Here is a 27994-nt window from a genome sequence, read left to right as displayed (position 1 = left end):
ATACCACACTGCAACTAATCACATCTAACAAAGGCTGTCTTCTCTTTACTCCTAGACAGATACAATGGGCATTTATTCTTTTGGATGATAAAAGTCGCCATTAGCCCCCTGACATGAAAACACTTCTGGTGGTACGAAGCTTGGCTCCTTGCTTCTTCGCATTCGTTTGATCAGCTGGAGGAGCGCTACCAGAGGTACAAACACACACGGAAGGATAGCTAACAGCACACAGATGGCCAGTACCCAGGGTGGATAAACTTTCTCCTCTTTCATAGGGAAGCCTTCCTATGGAGATAAAAAAGCAAGCAAAAGAAATAATTGGTAGGTGTGCTTGCATTTCACTGTGATTTCCATTTGCATTTTCTTATGCTGTTATAGTAAGGATAGCAAAAGTTTTACTCTTGCTCTACAACAGGATTCAGTGACCCTGTCCTCTGCGTACCCTTCTCATGGGTCTAAAGATGGCTGTAAATGTTTTACAGTTTCAAAGATTTATATCTGGAAGTGTGACACATTCCTAGAAATGCAATGGTTGCCCAAAGAGTTATCAAAACTTTCACGCTCTCTTGGTTAAGTTCTGATTATTTGTGTTAGTACTCAGAGCTTACCTGGTTTCAGCAGTTACCAAGCATGCTCTTTGCCAGATAGGGAAATCTTATATGAGAGATTTCAAGGGAATGATGATAATGCAGTTTTTGCAAGCCTGTGGCTATGAGTTTTATCTTGGGCTGATAGATACTTAACGGCATTTGGAGGAGACACTGCTGCTGTGTAATCCTCATGCAGTTTAAGACCAGGATCAATCTTCAAACCCCTACGCATGGTGTTTCTGAGAGCGATCCATGAAACTGCAACTGACGTGAAACAGTGACATCCAGATCAAATGTTCTCAGCGTTGACACGTTTTTGGTGCTGAATTAGCCAGCACTGTTCTCAGACCACAGCCTCCCTCCCTGTGTGCCTGTCAAAAGTACGCGTTCATAGAAACATCAGGGCTCCAGTGATATTGGTGGTTCTCGCTGAGAAATGTTTTCATGCCTGACATCTCTTAATGCAGTTCTGAAGCTCTGCTCATGCATTTGTTCTGCCTCTGATCCCCCTGTAGGTATGAAGTGCCTGTGAGATGTTTCACTTCAACAGTTCTCTGCAACGCACACATTCATAAGAAATTCAGAGCACGTGGGACTCCTCAAGAAGAGGGTCTGTTAACAGAAGGGCATTTTAGTATGTGTAACCCCTGTGCAATACTGCAGCCTTCTCATTCTGAGCATTGCATCACTTCAGGCTGCATTATCTAAGCAGTAGATAGCAATGCTTTTAAAGGACCTGGTAAGGGAGAAAAATACACAACTCTTGCTTTTGTTAGAAGTTTTGGAAATATTTGGGAACATACATATTTAGGGTTCCAGGCTGCGTAGCTTGGTGACTTCTGTATTTGAAGAATAACAAAGGCCATGAAGACAATTAGCAGGAGCAGAGGGCTAATAAACCTCCATGTGATCTGCCAGTAGAGATTGAGTTTTCGTCCAGTCATCTGTTTCACATCTTCACTGAACCTTTTAAGAGGAGGCATATTTATGATGATGTCAGCTGCAAGTGGTAACAGTTTCACTTTTTTCATATTCTTCTGTAAGTTTTAAACACATGGTACAGCTCCCTGAATCTCTTCTGTTCCATACCCTTCTTTGATAACTTACTATAGACTTAAGTAAATAATAATATCAATAAAGTAGATCTTTATTGTTCCCTACCAGGAATGAATGATCAGTTTACATTGTCAGTTTACGTTACCTGAGCACCTAGTCGAAGGTTTCTAAGCACAAATAAGTGATGAGGATACTAGCGCAGTTCTGTAGAGCTATTCAAACATTTTTAAAAAAGGAAAAATTGCCAAGGGAACAAACATAGCTTGTTGGGAAGAAGTTGGTATTAACCAGCACCAAATGAATCAAATCAGGTCAGAAGCAAAATTATTGCAATCTGAGGCAGCGTGCTCTGCAGTCAGTAGTGCCAGTCGTTTGGACATGGAGCCGATCTTTTACGTACATCTCTTACAGTTTTATACATTGAATGGGTAGTAGATACATGGTTCTGGGTTTGAGAGTTACATGGTAACCTGTATCTATCAAGTTGGAAAGAGTTTTGTAATCTGGAATCGGAATTGTGATTTTTGTGTGTGTGTGTGTGTGTTAAATACCGGCTTTGTCTTCAATTCTGTTAGTCTAACTGAAGATACTAGAAATTTTCTTGAGAAAATGCTTTTGAGAAATTTTCTAGGAAGAAGTGATTTGGCTATGCTCATGTCTCGTAGTAACAGAGAGGAAAAAGCCTACGTATACTAGCATAACAGATAAAATACAGGTGCTGTGGAATCCAGAGTCCGTTGTAGCACATGAAACCAGATTTTGCTGCTACTTCTGCATCGTGGAAGATTGAGGGCAGCGAGAGGGATGTGTGAAGTTGTTTATGAAGATACAGGCTGGGAGTTATCACCATTCAACATGGGAAATGCTCCAAGGATCTTAACACTGCATGTAAAAAATGTAATGCAGGGACTTCAGGTGTAATTGAGGAAGATTTTTTTTTTTTTCTTTCGGTTTCCTGTTTTTAAAATCATAACCTATGGTAAGACTTAAGATGGGATGATACTGAAACACCTTGTTATGCAGCAGCACTGGACAAATGTGAGTTCGTTACCTCTACAGTATACAAACTGATCCACAAAAAAATCAGGACCTTCATGATCCCAGTGCCAGAGAAAGAGTTGGAAAGTTGAAGTCCCAACATGTAACTGAGTAAATTATAGAGAGGAAAAAGATTAATCTTTATTGAGAATTGCAGAAATTTCTGGGCTGGAAGGGCGCTGAGTAGAGAGGGTAGGTTTATTCTAAATCAAAATGAGATAAGGTTTCTGGCATTTACAATTACAAAGGATGTGGGAAAGCTTTTAAACTAAGGAGTGAATGTAATTAGTGTCTGTGACTGCGAGGATTGTCAGCATGCAGGCCCCACTTTTAACATGAGGCAGTGACCGCATATTGCTTACTATGAAGTTTGAGGAGAAAAAATACTGATAGACAAAAACCACAAGACTATACAAAACTAAAGGGCAATAACAGGAGGATATTTGAAAGATGGTGTAACTACTCTTGGCCAAAGAACTACAACGGCTGTTGACTTTCTAGCTTTAAACTTAGGATCCCCCCCTTCCATAAGTGCTATGCAGAGATTATCCCTCCTGTCTTACAAATATAGGAGACTTGAAGCAAAGAATGGTAACTACATTCACAGAACTGGTAAGCGCTACAGAAATAAGTTAATATTGTATACCTGTATGTAACATACATGGATTGAGAGGAAAATGCATTTGTCTCTTATGAGAAAAAAATTCCGTCTGTTTCCAACATACCTTTTAATTTTATACACATACACAACCCCAATCACTTCAAAGAAAGCGATGACTAGAAGAGGCAACGAGCCTGCATAGCGGTCAAAAATGTCAATCCAGTAACTCCCCGAACCCAGCGTAAAACACAGAGCAATGAGGAAGGAAATTAGACATATTATACCTGAAGAAAAAAAAGATATCTTTGTTACTGGAGTACTGAACTGAACTTATATTTTATAATAAATATATACTAAAGTATATTTTATAATAAATATATACTAAAGTATATTTTTATTCTAAATTATTTTTGTTCTTGTTCTAATGATTTTTATTCTCTCTCCCTCTGCAGAGCTACAACAAGCTGTGTTTTTTCCTTAGGGGAGCTAATACCACTTCCCAAACTCGGTTTTCCCCTGTGTGTTGGACAAAAGACACCACTCCGCTGCAGGAGGAATGCGCTCGTGTGACTCGGAGCATCCTTCAGTTGTTAGGACTTCCAGCAGATAGCCTGCGCTGTGCTCTGCTATTGCCCTATGTTAATTTTTGACTGATGGAGTGAGTTTCAAGTGCCCTCGTTTTTCCATGCAGTCATAGACTCAAAGCACAGGCAGCTGGCACCTGAAAAGCCTTAAGGGCTCCCTGGATTTCGGCTCAGAGGGCCCAGAGCTACAAATGTGCATGTCCCTTATGTCCCAGCATGCATGATTTAGGTTTCACCACGCTTCTTTACAGTCAGTTCCCCTTTAGCCAAGATATAGGTTTGGGGTAATTGAGAGAAAAAGTGGGAAGGAGGGAAAGCGTTGCTGGATGCAGACATGTACTGCAAATCAATTTGCATGTCCTGTGTTGTGTTACTAATTGCTTCTGACTCTTGAGATGGCCTTTGCTTCAATGCTGTGTAGAACTGGCTCCAGCCTTTTTTTTAAAAAAAACCAACCAACCAAACAAAAAAAAATCCAAAAAAAACCAAACAAAAAACCAATTGGAAAATCACTTTCAAAATAATATGGTTACCTCATCAAGTTGTAAATAAATTTGCTACTACATAAAAAGTTATAAAATGAAAAGGATATAATTTAGATGCCACAGGAAGACTTTAAAAAAGGCATGACAGCAATGTTCCCCAGAAGAATTTAAAAGGGCACATTGGAGAAGTTTTAATCCATTACTCCAAACTGCCAGAAGTTTTTCTAGGCCAGTTTCACAGTAGGATCAGTAGGATTGCTCAGACTCTCACCAAGTCTGGTTCTTGAGGAGCAGGTTGGGTTCAGTAACTGTCTCTGGTTGAAAAGATTCTGGGTTTGGTACAAGAACAGGATCACACGCATTCATTACTCACTTTCCAAGTGCTAGTGTTCTACTCTAGTGTGTTCACAGAAAATGTGAAATAATCTGTAGTAGCATGAATCCGAATGAAATAAGGGTGAATGACCTATCTTACAGTCGTGACAATGTGGTAAGTTTGTGCGCAGGTGGCAGACCAGTTGATGTCACTGGTTACCTTAAAATGACTCATTTAGGTGCCAAAGGCTTAAGTGAAGACAAGGCTTTTCCTGATGTCTGCAGCAGCTCTGAGTGAACTTGACTCCAGGAATAGCAATTTAACAAGCTTTCTCAGACTGAAACAGTTCGTGCAAGCTGAAGGAAAAAAAAATGGCAAGGGCAATAAAATACTGTCATCTGACAGCTGCTGCCATAACTGCTACCTCATCTATGACCTTATCTTCTGCAAACACAATCCACTGCCCTTACTAACACTGTGAGATAGCTAAGTTAATAGTACAAATTCTTAATCTCTCTATGTTATATATTAAGCGGTTGGTAGTTTGTGCATCTATGAAGAAGCCACCTTCTTTGAACAAAGCAAAGCAAATACCTTACCAGATAATAGCTCTTTGGGGATTGATTTAGATATAATTCGAAGCTCTAGAAGAGGAGTGAAGACTCCCTCGATGTTCCCAAACATAGAAGAAAGGCCCAAGCTGAACAACATTATGAAAAACAGGATGGCCCAGGCCTGGGAGCCTGGCATTAGAATGATGGCTTGAGTGAAAATGATGAAAGCCAAGCCAGTCCCCGATACGCTCTGCAGAATTCACAAACAGATAAAAATGCATATTATAGTGGGGTAAATGTAGTTTCTCATGCACATAGAATTATAACACACTTCTGTCCTTCCCTGGAGCCAAGGGTGCTGGTCAGCCTGTGGGGCTCTGTGGCAGCCAGCAGTTGAGAAAGTGGGGAGTGTTTTGGGGGGTTTTAATGTTAAATGGTCTATCAATCAGAGACGTGTAGACAATCATAGAGCAGAATTTTAGCTTGTACAGAGAGATGGGTCCAGAGTAAAGCAGATCTGAGAGTTGTAATTGAAATAGCAATTGTTTTGCTAATGCCATCTTAAATATGTTTTTAAAAAAGTAATCTATGACGTAATAGCTGCTGGAAAGAAAAAGGTGTAACTAAGGACATGATTGCCACTCTATCAGCAAGAGAGTTAGTGAATTGTTGATCATAAAAAACCCCATAATTACCCGGGCAGAAAGGGCTAACAGGCAAAAACCCAACTTCAGCCAATTTTCTTTGTATTCAGTCTTCCAAGGACAAGGATATTTAAATCTAAGCATTGAAAAATGCTAACATTGCTCTAATTTGGACGTAAAATATGTTAAGCTGTAAATCAGAAATGGGTGCCATCGGAGGAAGCCAGACAAAACAGAAACTGACTCTTGTAAGGGCTGGAATGTTGTCCTTGGACTTCTCCATCGCATGAGTAAAATAGCCTGTTTCACCATCATTGTGTGTTAAGGCTATTGTGCATTAGCACACACTCGGTCTCTCGCAAATGTGTCCACCTTTTTGTCCTAAGATTTTACTGTATTTTTTTCTCAAGCTCCTTTCTTGCCTATTCTCTCCTCCATCCATAGCCCTATTCTTTTCTCATTAGGTGGTAAGGACTTGTAACAAGGGAGTACAAGTGGGTGAGTAGTAAATCGGAGTTAACGGGACTGGGTGAGATCACTGGAGCAAGTGGAATGAGGTTGGAGAATTAAACAGGGAAGAGACATCTGTGTTCAGTGATAGGGGAAACATTTTAGGAGAGTTGGAAAAGAACGAAACGGGGAGGATCATGATCTGTTTTGGCTGGGAGGGGAGGGTGGTTGGGGGGAAAAAAAAAACATATTGGTGAGATCCTGTGCAGAAAGGAGGAAAAAGAAAAGGGAGAGGACAAGAAGGAATAGAAAGATGGGGAAAGGAAGATAAGAGGAGACAGTGATGAGATACCTTCCTGGTGGTCATATATGTTATTGAAGGCAAACAGTGAACACTTTAATAGATTTTTTTGATACTTTCCTAAATATGTTTTTAGGAAACTCCCATTCAGCATTCTTTTTTCTATAATCTTTCAGTTAGATGTTTCCTCTGTTGTGCTTATTCCTGTAAACCAAAGCAGGACTGAATCTAATGCCCATGGTAGGCTCCAGGTAGGAGCATCTTTGAAGATTAGTTTTGTGCTAATAATGGTAATTTTGCACGCTGTACCAGACAGCATGGAGTTCTGACTGTCCTACAGCAGTGTTGTTATTTCAAATTGTGAAAAATTGTTTTGCTTCATGCTTATGTGTAATATATCCATTACAAGTAGAGTAAAGTACAAGTACTTGTAAGAAAAAAATACCAGTCCTTCTACACATTTTGTTTAAGGGTTACTTTGTTGAAAGCAATTATGGTACCTGATCAAGAAATTCTTGAAAGTCACAGCTTTTCAGTTTGAGCCCAGCAATTTTTTCTGGATATGATGAATTTAGGAAACTAATCCAGGTTGTATAGTTCTGTCGCAGGATGCTTTCTTCTGGAAGGTCAAATTCATTGATGATACTGATAATGTTCCTGGCAGAGAAGCCAACATATCAATAGTTTAAGTGTTTGCAGGTGATGTGGCTGGAAACGCTATGCCAAGTATTTAGATGTTAATAGAAAGTTGTGTTTGCTTTTTGTGCTGTTATTTACAATTTCAAAGGAAATATTAAATGAGGACTTGTATATAAAATACTTAGGAGAAAATATTCAGACTATTTAATCTCTTCTCTTTCAGATACAAAGCCTCCAGACCCTTTCCACCACCTATGTTTAATAACTTAGTGAATCTAGTGGAATAGGAAAAGGTGTTGGTTTCTAACTACTTCTAATGCTGGTCTGAGATTGAGATGTGATCCTTGATGCACTACTTGCAGTGGATTGCTTTATAATTTGTCTTGTGTCTTACAAACACTGCCCCTGGTCATTCTTGCCTCAGTGCCATAATACTTTCTGTTTTTATATTAGACTTCTCCATACAGATGCTTTTCCTTTTTAGGAAAAATGAATTCTCTAAATGCGTGTTTTGCAAGTGACACATAGCCTATTTAGACGTTGAAACCAAAGTACAACACTGAAAACACAAGTTTCTCACCTGTCCAAGCAGTCCCAGTAGCCTGTGGTTGCTTTAAACCCCAAAACAGAAAAGACTGGGATGGAAGCGTAGAGGGATGTCAAGCTGTTCACAATTGCTACTGTCACAGCGTCCTTTTCACAGTCATTTCTAGAAATAGCATTCAAACAAGTGAAGTGACTAAAAAAAGGCAGTATTTTTTCTGTGATTACCTCAGGTATTTCTACAAACATTTTAATTCTTTAGATTTTTTTTTACCCCCCCCCCCTTCACATTAGAAAACCTATTTGGCCTTTTAGAAAGACAGCAGCTGTTAAGATCTTTAAAAAAATTAAGAACCTTGATAAATACCCTAAGGAAAGAGTTCTGAAAATTTCAGAAAATTGCACAAAATGCAGCAAGAATTTAGCCAATTTATAAAGGTTGTAGTTCTACTTACTTTGGTGGATTGTAGCTTGAGAACGCAATAAGCCCTCCAAAAGCCAAAGAGAGAGAGAAGAAAATCTGGGTGGCTGCATCAAGCCATACACGGGGATTTTTCAAAGTGCTTAGCTGAAATAATAGGAACAAATGCGTGTATTAGGCTTAAATTAAAATTTCTTTTTCTCTTCCAGTTCTCATAGCTCATCTTATATTTCACTTCCGAAATTGTGAGTTGTGTTGCCATCTAAATACACTGAAAATGGAAATTAGTACAAAACATGTAAGTAAAGCAGGTGCTTCTGGAGACATAATGTATGTAGTAATTACAGAATTTGTTTCATTGTACGTCTCTTCTGTCTGATGATAAATGTGTGTTTCTAAATGGTAGGCATTAGGCACACAATAGGGACAGCACATTACGTTTTTCCTCAATTTATTTTTTTTTTTTGTTAATCTGCATATTGGGTAACTTGCAGTTTAAGAATATTATTTTCCTAGAACTCTATAAACTAATACTGAACCTTCATTGTTTTAAGACACAAAGTGATTCCATAGCTTTCCTAATTCACTTAAAAAAAAAAATTAAAAAAGACTAAAAGCTCAAGCAGACAACCATCTTAGATTCAAAGTACTGTGAAAACAACAATAAAATATAAAAGGACAACATAGGAAAAATAAGGGAAAAGGAGAAACTGACAGTGAATTTTGAATTTTGTGTAAGGGCAACATGATAGAGGAAGCTAAATTAAAAAGTCAGTGATTGCTGGATTACAGAGAATAATGCGCAATTTTAAATAGGTGCACTAAGAAGGAATCTTACCATTAAAATCAGTCTAAAAGAAAAAGATAAAACATAAGTAATGCGCAAAATGTAAATGTGCTCAATAAATATTAGTTTCCTGCAGAAACTAAGAGGTGATGTTTTATATTCATACCCTGCCAAGTGAATTACTTTGCGATCCGTTATCAAGTAGGGGGAATAGAAACCAGTATTAGTTAAGAATGAGTGTTTCAAAACCCAGCTGGCACCAAAGTGATACCAGGGCTGTAGAGTAATTTCACTTCATTTTACATCAGCCAGAGTGAAATCTGCATCCTAGTCATCACGCAGGGCGAATGGTGCGGTTTCTGTGCCGTGTCTCCCTGCCTGTGCTATTCATTCTAGTGCGTGACTAGGAACGTTTGTAGGAACGATCTTTCTAGGAGCATTTGTAGGCAGGAGAGTTAGGTATGCCAAAAGACGCTTAATAGCATTTTGGGTTTCTCTGAAGCTGGCCTGAGTTTGAAGAGTGAGAATAACAGGTTCACCTCAGTGCGGATGGATGCGGCAAGTGCCGTTACTGCAGACGCTTGCTCCACAAGGATGCCAGTGCTTTGACCACAGCAGAACTGGTGCAACCTTTTGTACAACATAGCAGATACCTGTAACCTTTACGGGCTGAAATGCTTCAGCTTAGGCAAACCTTTCTAGAGGTTTATTTTGAAAGATCATAAGCAAACCCTCCAGTACCAGAGCGCTCACTGGTAGGACCTTGTGCAGGTGCAGAATTAGATCACTATTGCAGTGCAGAAGCTCGGTATTCGCATTGCTACGTGGCCTTCACAGTTTAACAAAGTGCTGCCAAGTCAATTGTCAGAGCTGATAGATGCGACTGTTATGAGTCTGGCTTTCTGACTGGGGACTTTGGCAAATGAGCCTGGAGATAGTTTCATTTGGTGCTAGATGCAATGCATTTATTGACTCTTAAAAGATACTAGTTGACCCCCAAACTTGAAGAAATAGTGGGCAGGCAAGCATGCCATGGCAGTGTCGTTATTGACATTGAGGCGTTGGAGCGTCTCCAGAGAAGGGCAACGGAGCTGGTGAGGGGTCTGGAGAACAAGCCTTATGAGGAGCGGCTGAGGGAGCTGGGGTTGTTGAGCCTGGAGAAAAGGAGGCTGAGGGGAGACCTTATCGCTCTCTACAACTGCCTGAAAGGAGGCTGTAGAGAGCTGGGGGTTGGACTCTTCTCCCAAGTAACAAGCGATAGGACAAGAGGAAATGCCAGTATGCTTTATCGATGGTTTTGTCAGTGTTAGGTTGATGGTTGGACTAGATGATCTGAAAGGTTTTTTCCAACCTAGACAATTCTATGATTCTATGATTATCTGGTCTAAAGCTAATTATGAATCTAAATGTTATTTTATGTTTTCAGTAATATGGCACACAGATTTCTTAAGTGTGTCTCCAGGAGAAAAAATTTACTGAAGCTAGAAACATGCAGGTGAAGATACACAACCAGAACGTTAATGAATGAACGTGGAAGTAATGAGGAAAGGAAGCATAATTCCTTCCCCCCTGGGTGGTGAGATGTTTGGATACTTGGAACACATGAAACACAGAGAGAAACTGTCTTAAAACAGAGTCGAAAAATACTGGGATCCCTGTGATGTGTAATTTTGGTGTAAAAACAGCTACTGTTTTTCTCATAAACAAGTGGCCATCAAGTAATACTGCACTTAAAGACAGCAGTTCATTAAGGTAATGCTTTCACTCTCCTTAATACCGGAAACAATAGGGACAGACCGTAGGAAGGAAAGGAGTTTTAAGTGTCCATTCACAGGAATCTATCAATCAGGTGTAAAACTAAACTGCAGAATAGAGGAAAAAATTACAGATTGCCCCTGTGATAGAGGATCTAGTGCCTGTGCTGCCTTTTTGTTTTTCTTGGCCATTCCCACTGCTTGTTAAATAGCTGCAGAACACTGGGCATCAGTTGCCCAACCAAGTTCCTGGAAGTGTTCATTGCCAGAGAATCCCCAAATATTTAAAGTCTCTGAAGCTTTTTCAGATGTGAGAGAGGCTGGAGGCGGAGGCATTCGTGCTCCTTAGCTGACACAGATGTCCACAGAAGCTGAAATGCGTAGAGACCATTGCTGATGCCTGATGGGATCCCTTTTCTGCTACTTCTGATTATTTTTTTTTTTTAATCCAAGAACCTTTCCAAAATTCTCTGTTCCAGCTCCTGTGTTGCTTCATCTTTGTGCAACTTCTGCTTTCCCCTCAAATGCCTGTGAGTGTAACTTCAGTATCTTTTTGTTTTCTTGTCAGCTTCGCTTTCCAGGTAGCCAGGGATTTAGAGAGAGTGAGTAAAGCGTCAGGCTTCTCCATGTCTGAAAGTCAAGGAAAAGAAGTATTCATTATTTGTTCTAGAATTTAAGGTGTGAAAGCGTGTCAAATGGCAAAAAGCCAGGTATGTATTTCTGCATGAAACAGCCTGCCGCATTTAAAATCCATATGCGTGCAGTTATTATTTGTGATATTTATTAACGAGAACTAAAATACAAACTTGGAAAGTGAATGAGCTTAAACAATGGTGGTTTGGAAAAAAAAAATTAATTCAGTTGGGTGATTATGGCGTTGAAACTGGGTAAGATGTGACTTTTAGCACTAGGTATTATTTTCGTTCACAGATTTTCAAAAACAACAGTGAGATGTAAGAGTCACCAGAGAGTGCATGTGGCAGCTATTACAGAGAAACTACAACTTCTGCTGCACTGCAAAGCTGGAAAAAAGTTGGAAATTATTGCCTCCAATGAGTGGAAAATGCCAAGAATGTTGGTCTTTTATTTTTTTATTTAAAGCAAGCTGAAACAGGCAGTAGGTGAGCTAACTCATACTTTATTTTGCTAAAGCTTTACAAGCTTCCTGCAAAAAGACAGGTAAAGAAGAAAACATCACACACTTAAGAAATATGCTTTAGAGTTTTGTAAGCTAATGTGGTCTGGGTGGCCCAGGTAAATCTTTGCCAAAAGAAACCCCCCAAACCAGCAACCGCCCTGTACAACTCACTTTGGCACATCCCCTGTGGAGAAGTGTAACAAGAAAAACGCATGTATTTACCGATGCCGGTGGTGGGAATCGTTTCTCATTAAACAGGCTAACAGAAAAAGGCAATACTGGTACTGCAGTTGTGGGCTAAGGGGAAGAGGGGAGAAAGGAAATGTTGCGGTTGTATGCTTACTGTCTTTTTGAAGTCCTTGAAGTGCCAAAATCCTCCGTAGCAGTTGGCATGTTAGTTTAACAAAGCCATCTCTCTGCCTTACACTGTAACTTTATATGCAGTAGCAACACCCATAGCAGATGTCACTTACCAGGCTGTTGCATCAGCTTTTCTGTGTTCGTAGACAAGAGCAGAGTTTCACCACCAAAACCATCTTCAGATGACTCTTCAAGGATGTCCCCAGGATCTGCGTCCTCAAACCGACTAATCATTAACTGCAGGTTGATTGCAGCTGGATTTTCATTCTGACTTCTGGCGCCAGTCTGCAAAACCATCTGGCTCTTCTTTTACGATGATCCACTCCCCCTCAGCACTGCAATACCTCCAGGCTTTGTGAATACACGCATATCTAGTTTTTTGCATTAAGTTCACTGTGCAATGATCATAAGTCCTGAAGATGCCTGAGCTCTTCCAGAAAAACCCAACAGCCCGGCTGAGACCAAATGACAACAGGCCGAGCCCTGTTCTGCTTGTGTTGTCTGATCTGCTTTCTTCATTTAGACATTGCGTTGCATTTATTGTCCTGTCTGGGCCCTACAAAAATGCAAGTGCACATCCTGATCTCCTGTAAAGACCAAGGTTGTCCCTTTTGAGCTCTGACAGCATTCAATGGGTGTCCAGGCCACTGGGGTTGCAGGGGGAGGGATAAAAGAGGTGTCTCAGCTGAGCTTGCTCTTGCTGTTGTCCCTTTCCAGGCTTGGCACATAGCGTATTTCTGGGCTTCTTGGCTTATGTTCCTGTTGTAGGAAGGGAAAGGGAAATACCCAGTGCTCCTGTGGTGGGAAGCACTGCTGGGGCTATGGAGGCAGAGGATGCTCTGAGACCATCTGTCAGCGAGTGCTGCATTTCCTCCTCTGCACTCCTGGCTTTACAGAGCTTTATAGCACAAAGGCAGAGCTGTGAGGAGCCTATGGTCGATAGCAACCACTTCATGGGACAGTTTCAGTTTGCATTTGGGAAGGCCGCTAAGGCTAGTGTAAGAGAGGTCCTTCTGAAATGGCCAGCATATGGAGGGATGTGGGACTCCTGTCTCTTAGAGAAGATAAGAAAAAATGGGAAAAGAGTATTCTCCAGTAGGTATGTCTTAGGGAAGGCTACGGGGGTGGGGGGGAACTTCAGCTATGGAGAAACAGGGGTAGGAGAAAATTACTTTCAACCTTAAAAAAAAAAAAAAATAAAAAATCCCTTTGCAGTGTAAGTCCTTCAGTCATTTTTCTTATGAGTTCTTAAAAGATTGAAGTTGTGTAAATTTTGTAGCATTGACAGGGAAATCCCATCTTTATCGCATGTAAAAGAGAGATGATTCTGTTCGTGAAGTGCCTCAGTTTCACTTACACATTCAAGACCGAGGCATGCATAACATACTTATACTCGATTTCCTAATATTTTCTGGTATGCTTATTACTGAACTGTTAAATACTTTGCTGCTTCTTTTCTTGCTAAAGCATATTAAAATACTAAATCACTTCATCTCAGAAAAAAGATCTTAGCAGAGCTCTTGGATAGGGAGCTAGATCAGTAATTGCTGGAAAATGAATATACAGTGTGAGATCTTAGGGGGAGCAAAAGGAAAAATAATATTTCTGACTATAGCAGCAATACTCACATTGGGGGTGAAGAGGTAAGCCAGACCGTCAGTGGCTCCTGGTAGAGTGAGTCCTTGAATAAGGAATATAGTTAGGACCAGGTAAGGAAATATTGCTGTTACATAAATTGCCTAAAATAAGAAGACAGACAGACGGTTACTGGCAATAATATTGATAAATCCTATTTAAGTTATTGCAACATACAATCCTAATGATATTAGATAAGACAGCTACGGAGGAACATTGCCATCTTTAAAAGAAGCAGAATGTGCTTTTGCAGAACGTATTTGTAACGAAATTGTTCTTAAAACTGCGTGAGGGGAGACTGGTAGGGCAGAAGCATTTGCAATGGAAAAGGAGAGAAGTGTCATTTTGAGCCACCTGTACCGCTCTTATAGCTTTGTTGGACGAGGAGCACACTGAAATGGTGCTAGTGTGGTAAACGGAGAAGGCATTCCTTGGTGGTGAAACTCAGTATCTGGAGAGCAAGACCCGAAGTGGGGGTTAATGCACTTCTCTATCCTTTCCGTACCTTTCCTGTGGTTTCAATTCCTCTGATGGTGCAGAGATAGACGATGGCCCAGCAAGTTGCTAAGCACAAAATGAGCCACCACTGTAACGTGCCACTCTCGGTGACATCGGGTGTTATGTTCAAAGTTTTCCTGTACCAAAAATAATTTACTGCAGTACTTTCGTAACATTCTTTGTTGAGCCCTGGAAAAAAATGTGGCAAGCGTAAGAATAAATTTTAAAATTGGTAGTATTTTTCCCACTGACTGTATGGGAGCAATCATAGAATCACAGAAGGGTCTAGGTTGGAAGGGACCTTAAAGATCATCTAGTTCCAACCCCCCTGCCATGGGCAGGGACACCTCCCACTAGACCAGGCTGCTCAAAGCCCCATCCAGCCTGGCCTTGGACACTTCCAGGGATGGGGCATCCACAGCTTCCCTGGGCAACCTGTGCCAGTGTCTCATCACCCCCACAGTAAAAAATTTCTTCCTGATACCCAGTCTAAATCTACCCTCTTTCAGTTTGAAGCCGTTACCCCTCATCCTATCACTGCACTCCCTGATAAAGAGTCCCTCCCCATCTCTCCTGTAGGCCCCCTTCCGGTACTGGAAGGGGCTATAAGGTCTCCCTGGAGCCTTCTCTTCTCCAGGCTGAACAACCCCAACTCTCTCAGCCTGTCCTCATAGGAGAGATGCTCCAGCCCTCTGATCATCTTTGTGGCCCTCTGCTGGACCCACTCCAACAGATCCGTGTCCTCCTTATGCTGGGGGCTTCAGAGCTGGATGCAGTACTCCAGGTGGGGTACTGCAATACTTTATACTAATGGAGAGTGGCAGGATGGTCTCTGCCAAATCAAATACGAGATGGACGGAACTGGCCTTTCTGCACTGTCTGTAATGTGCAGCAAGACAACTACGTCATGGCAGGCTGAGACTTAACACGAGATCTTCACCAGAACATCACCAGCATTTCTGCAGGCAATAACTTTCTAAATAGAAAAGGTGTCTCATTCAGTGCAAGATAAAATCTAAGCTGTAATTGCAGTGGAGACTACGAAATTTTTTAGCTCTATGTCTACAAGTTGGTGGAGCCATAATGAGATTCAGGGACCTGAGGATACATCTAAGCCCAGGATCCCCTGGCTATATCATGGCTCTGTAGTGGGGCAAGACCCAAGCACCAGCCTCTCCGGTTCATGTTTCCAGGACTTCTGTGAGCAGGAACCTCGGGTACCTGTGCCCAGGGGAGCGGGCACTCCCCAGCCAGGCTCTGCACCTGGAGAAGAAGGAACTGAAAACATAATGTGTGCCATGACCCATGCTCACCCCTCTGCCTACATGCAACCTAAATGCCTCAAGAGGAGGTTGACAGAGGATCTTCAGGAAGCCCGTCTGACCTGCTGTCTTTAGCTGGAAACCTGAGTTCCCTGGGTGCTGCAGCTCCTGCCTTTGCTCCTAGCCAGAACCAGGTGCGTCCCGAGAGCAGGAGGCTGCCCCGTGGGTTCCAGGAGCTGGGGTTCCACAGCGCAGAGCCAACAGAGGCAGCACTAGTAGCAATCCCTGTAACCAGGAAGTCCAGCACACGCCAAGACCGGGGGAGCTTTTCTCCTTTCCCTGCCTGGTGAGACCTGAATGCACCTCTGCCTAGGAGAGCATGCGAGTTTTCCTGCATTGTCTCCTGTCGGAGCTGCTGTTTTGCACGCAATCCCACTCAAGTGTAGCGTATAGCATCCTGGCCTGTATCAGGAACAGGGTGGTGAGTAGGACTCGGGAAGTGAACGTCCCCCTGTACTTGGCACTGGTGAGGTCCCATCTTGAATACCATGTTCAGTTTTGGGCCCCTCACTACAAAAAAGCCATTGAGGCGCTGGAGCGTGTCCAGAGAAGGGCAATGAAGCCGGTGAGGGGTCTGGAGAGCGTTGCAATCGTGATGGAGAAGTGCAGATTCTTCCCATCTTGGCACTGGTATTAACAAATCCATCATTAAAAGACTTCTTCAATATTTTCTAAAAGATGCTTACCTAAGAATGCAGTTTTCTGTACACCAAACCAGTTGATTAAAAAGTTGGATTTCCAAAACAGGTTTGGAAAACATTTGTTTAGCTCGTTAGTTGGGACGTCTGTACCCTGAGAAATGAAATAATCCTATTTCTTAATTTTTTTGTAACAAATATGGGAGAATGTCTAATTGTCTTCCTACTCTAGAATAGTGCTAAGATCTCCAAAAGAAAGTTGACTTCTGTTAGGTTTTGTCTTTTTTCTTAGCCTTTTACTCAGACTATGTTTCTTGTTCTGCCCTGGAACTTGTAGTCTCTCATGCTCTGAACAAAAAAGAAAGCTGAAAAATAATTTTGAAAAACTGAGAGCAGTCTTCCTTATCCTGCTTAGGTATGCTGTCTGTCTTTGGTCTTACTAAAGGTTTTGTAATGGGAAGTGTGAATTTGGTCTGAGCCTCAAAGATTCCCTCTTTAAGAAGTTTCTCTACCACCTCAAAAGTGTGTTGGTTATTTAGTTGCTCCCTGTTTTTTTTTTTTTTTTTTTTTTAAACACTGTTTTTTCATTTCCCATTTTGAAATCAAGCGAAAAGGGTCATGGATTTCCCGGCTTTTGTTGTTCCTGTGATGATGATGGATTTGAATAGGCAACCATCACTCTCGTAGCTTTTTGACAGGAAAACAAAGCAGGTCTTGTGCACAACTCAGGGCCAAATCAAGCGTGGCTTCTCTTCTCGGGGGCTCCTTGGTTAGCTGCTCTAGGAAGCTGTCCTGTCGGATGTGTAAAAGCAGTCTCAGCAATCTACAGGCAGAAGCTAAAGTTCTCCAGTAGGGTTGTGTTTCCTGCTCTGGCAACTCAGCTGATCTTTCTCAGTACATCGTGGCAAATGAGCTGAAAGGTTTCCATAAGAGCTTGTTTATGAGTCATAACCAATGCATCGCCACCCAATGGAAACTCGAAAGTCTCATTTAAAGCAGTTACTGAAAGATGTAGTCATAAATTTTGTTCTTAGTTATGCTAGCAATCTCGCGTGTCTTGATACATAGTTTATGATAACAGACAAATGTGTCTTGATAAAGGACTATTTCTCCATAGTCAGAGAGCAGAGGACGCTTTTTCAGACTGGTATTTATGTCATAGCACAAGCATAAAAAAAAAAAATAAACAAAACTTCCTTTGCTAGCCCCCAGACTCTGACACTTGTCATCCTCCTTTTGCTAGCAGTGACACTCGAAGTGGTAGTTACCTGTTCTGTTTTCGTTTAGAGGACAAACACTCCAAGGAAGAGGTTCTTGGAAGGAGTTTATGAAATACCACATCACCCAGGTTAAAACGGTGTTGTAGTATAAGCTCACCAGAACCGACACCATCCACGAACCAACCCCTGCGGAAAGCACAAGATCACAGCTTAGAAAAGCTTTGCCAAAAAATTATCAGTCACAGCGCTTGTTCTTAGAAGCTCCCGTTTCCTAATTTTTCAAGATTTTCTGTTTCCCCCCCAAGAGATTTGCACATGAAAGATGAGCATTCGTGTTCTCAGTAGCCAAAGACTGGCGCACAGTCCCCCAGCTCACCAGCCTTGCTCCAAGAAGGCTGACGCTCCCCACTTACGTAGAAGATTAGGGCTGAAATCTTTGCTCTAGTTTGTAATACGTTGTTTTCTACAACACGGGACAGCTTTAATAGCGGAGACCAAAAGAGACTGAAGTTTCACAGCATGCTATAGCTGCTCGAGGGCACTCTTTTGTCCCAAATCATGAACATATGCCCGAAACTGGTAACTGGTTTTTGCTCCTACAATAAGGAAGGAAGAATAGCAACACCACAGATTCTGCTTGCTTGCATTTTTGCAAAGGGAGGATGGACATGCCTAATAGTAGGAGATGGGTTTAACTGGAGCCACCACCCTGCTGCCTGGCATTTCTTCCTGGTTGCCCTCTGGCCCTTAGATAACTCCTCATACCCACCCCTTCTCCTCCCACACACCCCCACAGGCATGGCTGTCATTGCCAATCCCAGTTTCAGACGCTTGCTTAAAGCAGGGAATGATCCAGCAGTCCTGGCTGGATCATCCCAGGTTTTCTCCTTGCCCCTGCAAGGCAGGAGGGTGCCATCTCAAAACCTGCAGAGCCGATGGTTCAGCCCTCTAACGGTGGCTGCTCCCATTCACCTTTTGCAGCCTAATAATATGCGCAGGACATAAGATATATTTTTTCAGTGTATATTAAACTAAATAAATTAGAAAAAAAACTTGCTGGTACGGGACTGCACACAGGTCTGATGCACACTGCCCTGTGGATTGTCCCTTGTGCCCAGCCATGTTGATAATGTCCCTTCAGTAGCCCCACCGCGCACCTCTCTCGTGGAGGGGAGCTTTCCCAGGTGCTTTAGGCTCTTTAGGAGGTGCCAGGCTCCTGTTCCTGACATCCTGTCTTTCTGTCCCCTCTCCAGTCCGACTATGCCTGGACAGAGAGGACTGGCTCCTGGAGGGGCCGTGAGGGAGGAGTGAGAAGCACTGTGGGCAGGCAACTCTTGTGTAAGCTCCAAGATACGGTAGGAACAGGGCAGTGTTGCCCAGCAGAGCTCATGTTTGTAATTCTTCCTACAGCAAAGGTGGGAATGTTTGCATTTAAAGCTTCCGTGTACCTAGAATAACACCTGATGGGAGCGATATAGAATCATAGAATGCTTTGGGTTGGGAGGCACCTTTAAAGGTCATCTAGTCTACCCTCCCTGCAATAAGCAGGGACATCTGGAGAACAAGCCTTATGAGGAGTGGCTGAGGGAGCTGGGGTTGTTTAGCCTGCAGAAAAGGAGGCTGAGGGGAGACCTTATCGCTCTCTACAACTCCCTGAAAGGAGGTTGTAGAGAGCTGGGGGTCAATCCCTTCTCCCAGGTATCACTTCCCAAGGTGATAGGACAAGAGGAAACGGCCTCACATTGCGCCAGGGGATGCTTAGACTGGATATTGGGAAAATTTTTTGTACTGAAAGGGTTATTAAGCATTGGAACAGGCTGCCCAGGGAAGTGGTTGAGTCACCATCCCTGGAGGTATTTAAAAGACGAGTAGACGTAGTGCTTAGAGATATGGTTTAGTGATGGTTTTTGTCAGAGTTGGGTTGATGGTTGGACTAGATGATCTGAAAGGTCCCTTCCAACGTAGGCAATTCTATGATTCTATTCTGTGATTCTATGATCTTCAACTAGATGAGGTTGCTCAGAGCCCCATCCAACCTGACCTTGAATGTTTCCAGGGATGGGGCATCTGCCACCTCTCTGGGCAACATGTTCCAGTGTTCCACCACCCTCATTGTAAAAATTTTCTTTTCGTATTCTAAGAAGCACCAGGCACAGGTCTGTAAGAAGTGAGTGCTGGGTGGGAGCTCAGCTGTGGTTCCTTGAGCTGGGACCCCAAGAGACGTACCAACTCCTCCAAGGTAAGGCGAGATGGTGTTCCAGGCACCGATGCTGCCCTTCCTCAGGCACTGTCCAAGGGCCAGTTCAAGATACAACAGTGGGATTCCTTCAAAGAGTAGAGCGATGAAGTATGGGATCAGGAATGCCCCTGAAAACATAATTAAGTGCAATTGAGCCACATGATTATCTGCATCTCACCGAAATTACTGTTTGATAATTTGTCTGCTTTATGACCCTACCAAAGTCCTTGTAGAACGTGTTGAGAGAGGGCGCATTGCTAGGGGTACCTGCTGAGTAACGCCTGTTGCTGGTAATTTCGTTGGTGAAGATGTAGGAGGAAGGACTGGGATGCTTAGTGCTGCAGGATGCTTCCCCTCAGGCACCGCTACAGCCCATTATAAATAGCCTTGCTGTTTCCTCCATTCCCCATTCTTTTAAGCTGCTTCTTTTCGTCCCCTGCTCATAAAGCACAAGGGTTTGTCTCTCCCTTATAGCGTGTGTTTACCCTTCAGTGCATCCCCTTCTTTCCCTCCCTAAAGCTCGCAGGTGTGTGCTCCTCCGTCCTCCCCTGGTAAAGCAAGATTTTGCGCTGGAGACCCCCAAGAGACCAGGTTACTTTATTGCATGAAGTTCTGGTCAGAGCACAGAGCCTCTGGCTAATGGAAAACTGTAAGCGAGACTGAAGTCGTTCTGTGAGACGTGGGAGCAACGAAACCCCACTTGTATCCTCCACATCTTCCCTGTTCTGCTCATAGCAGCTCCCTTGGGCCAGAGGCAGCATGTGCTGCTGGGTGCCTGGGGACGGGTATCAGCCCTGCCGGCAGCCTGGCTGGTTCCTGCAAAATGGTGTGCAACACCTCATCTTCCCCACCTTCCTTCAGAAGGGACACGGATTTGGGTCTCCCTGCTTTGCACAGATAAATGGGATTCATGAGACCAGGAGAAGTTTCATCAGTATGCTTAAAGCACCTTGCCCAAATGTCCAATTAAATTAAAATGGTCTGATAGATTGATGTTTATTGCCATGACCAACAACCACTGTGACCACGAAGTGGTGCATTAAAATGGGGTGCATTAAAAAGAGTGAGGCCAGCAGGTCAAGGGAGGTGATTCTCCCCCTCTACTCTGTGCGGGTGAGGCCACATCTGGAATACTGCGTCCAGTTCTGGGCTCCCCGGTTCAAGAAGGACAGGGAACTGCTGGAGAGGGTGCAGCAAAGGGCTACCAAGATGATTAGGGGATTGGAACACCTCTCTTATGGGGAAAGGCTGAGGGACCTGCATCTGTTTAGCCTGGAGAAGAGAAGACTGAGAGGAGTTCTCATCAACACTTATAAATATCTAAAGGGCGGGTGTCAAGAGGATGGGGCCAGGCTCTTTTCAGTGGTGCCCAGTGACAGGACAAGGGGCAACGGGCACAAACTGGAATACAGGACATTCCATCTGAACATGAGAAAAAACTACTTTGAGGGTGGCAGAGCACTGGAACAGGCTGCCCAGGCAGGTGGTGGAGTCTCCTGCTCTGGAGATATTCAAAACCCACCTGGATGGGTTCCTGTGCAACCTGTTCTAGGTGACCCTGCTCTGGCAGGGGGGTTGGACTAGATGATCTCCAGAGGTCCCTTCCAACCCCTACCATTCTGTGACTCTGTGATTCTCTTTTCTCTGGGGTAACAAAGGCAGAAGTCCTGTCTCAGTCCCCTCCCAACCCTCCTACCAACTCACACCAACTCTGTGCTCCTCATCGCTTTGTCAGTAAACCTGTGCCTTGTTATACCTTTTCAACTTTGCCTCCAAATCTCATATCTGAGTCTGCCCAGCTCTGCTCTTCCAGCTCTGGAAACCTTCTCCCTTCCCTCCAGACTGGCAGGGAGAGCAGCTTCACCATCACCACAACCACCACCATCTGAGAGAGCAGAGCGGAGCAGCTCGGCTCTCTGCTCCCTCTTCGGCCCCGAGAAGGAGGTTGGGGAATGCAGGGGGATTTTTGGTCTCTTCCTGGAACGGCTCCTGTGTTTTGCAATCCCTGGCTATTTAGAAAGGCTGGGCAGATAAATTGAATCACTTAGGCTGGGTATTGCAATAACTTTGCTACCTATTGCTAGGTACTGCAATAACTAAGTACAACACCCGGGGACGGTATGTTGTTTGATAGTTCAGCCCTTTATCAAGAGACACATAGGAACAAAAATCGGCAAAGCTTTTCTCAATGAAGGACTGTTCTTAATTTGCCAAAGGTGGAAATAAATGTCTCTTCTTATGATCCGATTTTTTAGGGTGTTTTTAACTGCTAAGAAGCAGATTTGAAAATGGAGTCCCATAGTTAATTCCCAGTATGTTAAATCCTTTTATTTGGATCCTCGGTACCCCTGCTCAGTAGTTCCCTTGCTTGGAGGCAGCTCTAAAGTGGCTGTTATAAACCCCACCGAAGGCAGAAGTTTACAGAGGGAGTTAAGGACCACAGCAGCTGGTTTATTTTTAAGTGGTTCACCACCTGATGAAATCTCCCCTGGAGCTACCTATGGAATGCTCCCCTGTAAATACTAAGGAATTTGCTTGTCTCTTCCGCAAGAACTCAGTAACCTCCTGCCATGCTCCATCCTGCGTTCTCCTTCAATCCTGCAGCAACATCCCCCTCCACAGCATGCCTGCGGGCGCCCACCCAGCTCTCCTGACAGCCCCGTCAGGTCCAGGCGGCAGCTGTTTCTCTGCAATCCCTGCCATGCCGAGCCCTTGCTAGAAGAGCGCTCTGTAAGGGACCAGACCTATCTCCCGTATCATATCTCCCTGGAAATAACTGTGTAATAATTAGGGCAAACTGCCCTCTGTTATCTCTCTCTCCCCTTCTCTGTTTGCCAGCTGAACCATTGACAGCAGAGCATGTTTAGATATTCTGCTGATAAAAGCCCGTTTACTTTGTACTGGTTTGTACGTATCTCCAGTCGTGTTTACAGCAAGGCAAAACATAATGTCACACTTGGAAAGAAAACACTCATTTACCGTGAGAACAATATAAGAAGCATGCCGTCTGCAAATATGAAAATACAGCAGAAGATTGCGCTAAGAAGAAATAATTAACAGAGCTAATCAAACCTAATTCAAATGAAAGTTTTGTAGTGTAAAAATAGCTCGATAGTCATGGCAGTAGAAAAGAAAAAGCCTAGAAAAGAAAAACTCTGGATACACAGAGGGTTTTAAAACCTGACCCCTCGATTGCAATGTACAGGCAAATCACGTCAGAAAAGCAACGGCTCAACCATAGTCACCCCCCTGTGGCAAAATGGCACTTGAAGGGCACGATCTTTGTTATATCACCTACACGTGGCAACCTGGAAGAAAAGTGCACGAACTACAAGGCCGCCTGTTGAGAGCTGCTGATGCACCGGAGGGCAGAATGGCCAGGAGACGAACGAAGGAGCGCAGTCTAAAGCTGAAGAGTGAAACAGCCAAATTGGTTTCATCACATCTTAGAAAGAGAGAGCAATAGACCTGACTAGTGGAAACGTAAAGCAATTTGAAGTATCATCAGCCGGATGACCTCCTAATCAAGATGTACCAAGACCAGCAGAAATTGTTGAGCCTCCGTGAGAAACAGTGAAGAAAACCCAAATGATGTTGAGGTACCCATGAGGATTCCTAAATGGTAGAGAAATACTTAGAGGAACTGATCCCCATGAGCAATACTGCATCTTATCAGTGCCTGCAGATCAGCTGGCAGAAGTAAGGCAAGTAACTTAAAATGATGATCTAAAGACACAACAGCGTTTGAAAGGCTGGAACATGGATAATAAATTTCCTTCAGATCAGAGATATAGGAATGGAAAAAAATAATTACAGTGAAGACTGAAATGACTGGAAAGTGGCAAAATAGTAACTCCAAACGAAACTCATCTGCAGAGTCTGAAAAATTCGGAACGTACATCTCAGTACAATACAATGTGACAAGCATTCAGAGATCCACTTCTCCGGTTCTGTTGGTACATAGGAGACACGGTGATGGGTGTGTTTTTCCAAAAGGCTGCGAAATTAATGGCAAGATACCTGTGATAATTTATGTTTTACCTACAAGAAATTGCAATAGGTGCTAACTTCTTTTTCAGATACAGAGAAAAAGCTATTAGCTATTGAACGGGGATTATCAGACCTGTCCCTTTTCTCCATGGGAGTTCAGCTAAGCAGCGTAGTAGCCAACACAGCAACGAATCACATCAAGACATCGGGTAGGAAAAAACCCCAGCAGCTTAATCGTATTCACCCGTCCCTCTGGAAAACAATACTTCATGATCTTTGACATGTCTTCTGCACATGTCTTAATCCAGATGAAAAGTATGAGCTACTCCAAATGTCGTATTTGTGCAGCGTATTTGTGATGGCACTGATTTTGACTGACAGGCCACATTGCACGTCTTACAGACTCTGAAACTTCGCAGGGTTGAGTTTCCCATGTGAATGACCATAATCTCCTTGTGCAACAATGAAGGAGCTAAAGCCATGTCCAGAAAACCAAGGAGTTTCAAATGAAGACAGGTAACATCTGCAGATCAACTTATAAAATAACCTTGGTGAACTTCCCTATGAAACACTCGTGACTGAAGGATGCAATTGAGCAGCACCCACATGGAAGCATGCGCCAACCTGAGCTGTAAAGGGCTACCAAAGACAAAAAGTTATTAAAGGATCAACCCCAAATGCCATAGCTTTTCACCAAGGACTTGAGCAGGACATGGTAACAACAGAGAAAGTAAAATCTGTTACTTGTTGTAACAGAATTCATTTTTCTATCAGAGAGCAAACTGTTCTGCTCTTCCCAGCATACTTCTTTTTATTTATTTACAGTATCTTCCAGGTATACCTGTTGTTCCTCTCAGATTTTATTTTCCTTCTGAGGACACAGTGAGCCAGACAACTGCATTTCGTAGCAAGTTGTAGTTCAAATTCTAGCAAAAGTTCAGGTAGGCCACGGGTTATGAAAGTCTGTAAATCATTGCCTCAGAAGTAAACGGTTCTCCCTTTTTAGCAGGACTTTAGTGTTTATGTGTATTTATTTTCCTAGAAAGAAACTGTATTTTATATTAAAGCTATTTTTCAGTTATTCTGTAGGCTTGGGCACTATGCACATTTTTAATACCTATGGGTTAGGAAAATATATATATGCTAGCTATAATCAAAAGTACAACATTTCAGTTAAGTTACAGCTAGAAGTCAGGGTGGTTTTTTTGAAGTATGCTCAGATGAATGTATGTTTGAGTGTTGGTTTTAAGTGACAAACTGTATAGTGGGCCATTTAGAGATTTCTTTTCAATCACAGTTGCCTGGGAACTTTTGTGTTTGTCTCCACTTACTGTGGCAAACAACCTTCATATCCATTAGTCATGAAAAGTAAATAACTAACTTAACTCAGGCAATAAATCCAAATAATCAGTAACGGCAGCGGGTGATAAATGCCAGCAAAACTGATATTATATTAGATCTGAGTTACTGAGTAACACTAATGTGCGATGAATAAGGTCCAGAGGTCTGATGAGAACAGCTGACACGAGGCAAATACATAAGCACTTATATTTATCTCTTGTTTTTGAAAAGAGAAATGTTTTTTAAAAGAAATGAGGAAAAGTGCATTGCCTAACTCTTAAACCCTTGGATATCACCTGAAATGGTTGTGAAACTGTGGTCTGTACCCCAGAAGTCATTAATCCTTAGAGCACGTCTATGCCAATTCCATACCAGGCTTTGCTGAAGTCGTGGCTGCACCTCTCAGGGCTCCTAGTTAACCACGATGCTGTTGGTCTATCCAGTGTTCACATCTTCAGATGCCCACAAGCAGGATTTATGCTCCCGTACCCCTGAAAGTCTATTGGGCTTTTGCATCTGTGTTGTTTGCTTTCAAAAGTGCAACCCCAAATCAAATCACTGCCTTAAATTAGCAGAAGAAAAATGCAACCACATTACACACTGGCGTAAACCTAACAGCTCTGTCTTCTTGGTAAGTCTTCCTGGCTCGCTCAAACTCTTCCAGCGCCAGCTTTCTGGGATAAGTTATTCACAAATCCCACAGCACTTTGTCACTGAGTCCATCCTGCTGTTGAGTTCCCTCGGCCCTTTGTTAAAATCCGGTGACCAAACACTGGCCGCACATCCATACATTATCATTTATTGACCACAGTCTTGTGCCACTGTTTGTAGCGATGCCAAGTAGCTCTGTGCTGTTACTGAGTCTGCTAGCTATTTTATACCAATTTTTCACTGGGAAAATTACTACTCACAATGCAAAAGAATGACTCAGCCTTTGTCTCTGCAGCATTTTCCTATTTATATTGTCTTTAAACCTGCTCTAAAACCTGTCTGTCTTTGTCCCTAGAGGCTCCCGTGGGATATAGCAGTGCTCAGAAGCCGGATACACAGGCAAAGAGACTTTTTGAGCACTGCGCGGTCCGTAAAACAGGTCACCATGGGTCTCCTTGCACTCGAACTCACACTTCTCCTGGGGTGGTAGATGTCTGTAGGGCAGGGATGTCGCGGAGGGGTGCGATGGAGGGGAGAGATCAAACCTAAGTGTTGCCAATCTTCTAAAGTGAGGTTGGGATCTCTGAAGAGGTCAAAAACAGCTGGCCACAGCTAGACCCCTGCCTCCAGCACCAAGAAACGACCCTTGGTGCTTCGTGGGAAGGTGTGAGAGCCTTTTTACAGGCAGTAGAACAATATTTCTTCATAATCGTCTTAATCTCTAATGGAGATTTGCACAAACCCCTGAAGCACAAAGTTCATGCAGCCTGACGCAGTTGGTGGCCCCAGAAGCAACTCCGTAATGAGATGTGCGGAGGAGCTGTGGCTTGCTATGGTCCCCTCTGTTAGTTTCAAACCTTCCACTGAGTACTTTGTGTTAACTGTTCATTACAGTACAAACATATTACATTATTTTAGTTTTATTATGTTGTTTGCTAATACTGAATGCTTGTTCCCTTGCTCCAAGATACAAAGGCCATCTGAGATGCTGTAGAGTATTTGACCTACAGCTCCTGCTGCAGAACATCTTCCGTGCAGGTCTCAGGCCGTTTCTGCTATGGGGATGTCTCTCTAAAAGTGTTTACCACGTCTCGCATGTATCATTATCTGAAGTGACAGGCTTTTCCCAGCCATTCCCATGGGCAAACGCAGAGAAACAGCGTGCTTGCACCTATGACTTTAAGCCACCCAGTTACGGCACTCATCTGAGAGAGTTTCACTGGATTTCACATCTTGCAAATAAATAATGGAAAATGTTAAGTCTCCTGGGAGGAATCTAACCTACTGCTTCTTCTCCTTTCTTGTTTGAATTTGTGCAGTTGCATCTTCCAGCTGTTACGTGTTCACTGATAAAGAGCTTCTTGCCACCGAAATAATTTTCATTTGCTCATTGCTCCTCTCTCAGCTGAGCATCTTAAACAGCCTCACAGACATCAAGAAAGTGCAATTGAATTTTGCGCAGGGGCAGTTCCAGGCGATGAGGTAGCTCCCAAGAGCATCAGAGAAGGGAGGGGAACGACTCGCTCGCCTTCCCAAAGGAAAGCACAGCAACCATTTGTCTGGGAGCCGGTTCACACAGGCCTCCCCAGGACTTCTCGCTTTTCCTTAAGGCAGCAAGCTGCCCGTTCAGTTTCCTGCTCCCATTGGGACTGTAGCAGCAATGTAAAAACTTTAACATCAGTTTTGCTGAGAGTTGGAATCAATCTGGTCTTATTTCCTAAACAAACGCATCATTTTAAAGTGAAATATGCCTCTGTAGAAAAAGATAATCTAACGGGTGCAAAGCATCTATGAGAATTAGATAGTTAAAAAAAAGTGACGCAAATATATAACTCCTGTGCCCATCGTAAGTTAGTATAGTTATATTAGAATTGTAGTTTAATATTTCAGCAAAGTCCCATTTCAGTCTTACCGCCTCCATGTATCTGACACAAGTATGGAAATCGCCACACGTTCCCCAGACCGACGGCAAATCCGATACAGCTTAAAATGTACTGGAACTTATTGTCCCACTTGGGTCTGCCATCTTCTTTAGGGATTTCAGGGGGCACTGACAAACCTTTTGACATTTTAATGAAATATCCTTGGCTCTTTAGCCCCTGTCCCTGTAAATGGGAAGATGCTTCAAAACCTGTCTCTCCTACGGATTTTATGTGGGGTGACTGGAGGATCCTGGAAAGAGAGGTGGAGCTTTCTTTT

The 27994-nt window shown here is 43.0% G+C and overlaps 1 protein-coding gene across 1 annotated transcript; it reads right to left on the bottom strand.

The window, feature by feature from the left end:
• Positions 1 to 72: 72 nt before the first annotated feature.
• Positions 73 to 27864, bottom strand: LOC141738388 (sodium-dependent neutral amino acid transporter B(0)AT3-like). Its single transcript, XM_074573587.1, has 12 exons — positions 27708 to 27864; positions 19801 to 19941; positions 17623 to 17760; positions 14402 to 14583; positions 13890 to 14000; positions 8257 to 8369; positions 7839 to 7967; positions 7120 to 7276; positions 5270 to 5474; positions 3410 to 3569; positions 1394 to 1556; positions 73 to 285 (listed from the first exon to the last, which is right to left on the bottom strand). Exons 1-12 carry the CDS (start codon positions 27862 to 27864, stop codon positions 73 to 75), a joined length of 1869 nt encoding a protein of 622 aa, XP_074429688.1.
• Positions 27865 to 27994: the final 130 nt, after the last annotated feature.

Source organism: Larus michahellis, chromosome 2, assembly GCF_964199755.1.
Source record: "Larus michahellis chromosome 2, bLarMic1.1, whole genome shotgun sequence".
NCBI classification, from domain to species: Eukaryota; Metazoa; Chordata; class Aves; order Charadriiformes; family Laridae; genus Larus; species Larus michahellis.
Note: the sequence above shows the minus strand (reverse complement) of the source record. Positions and strands in the feature narration are given on the sequence as shown.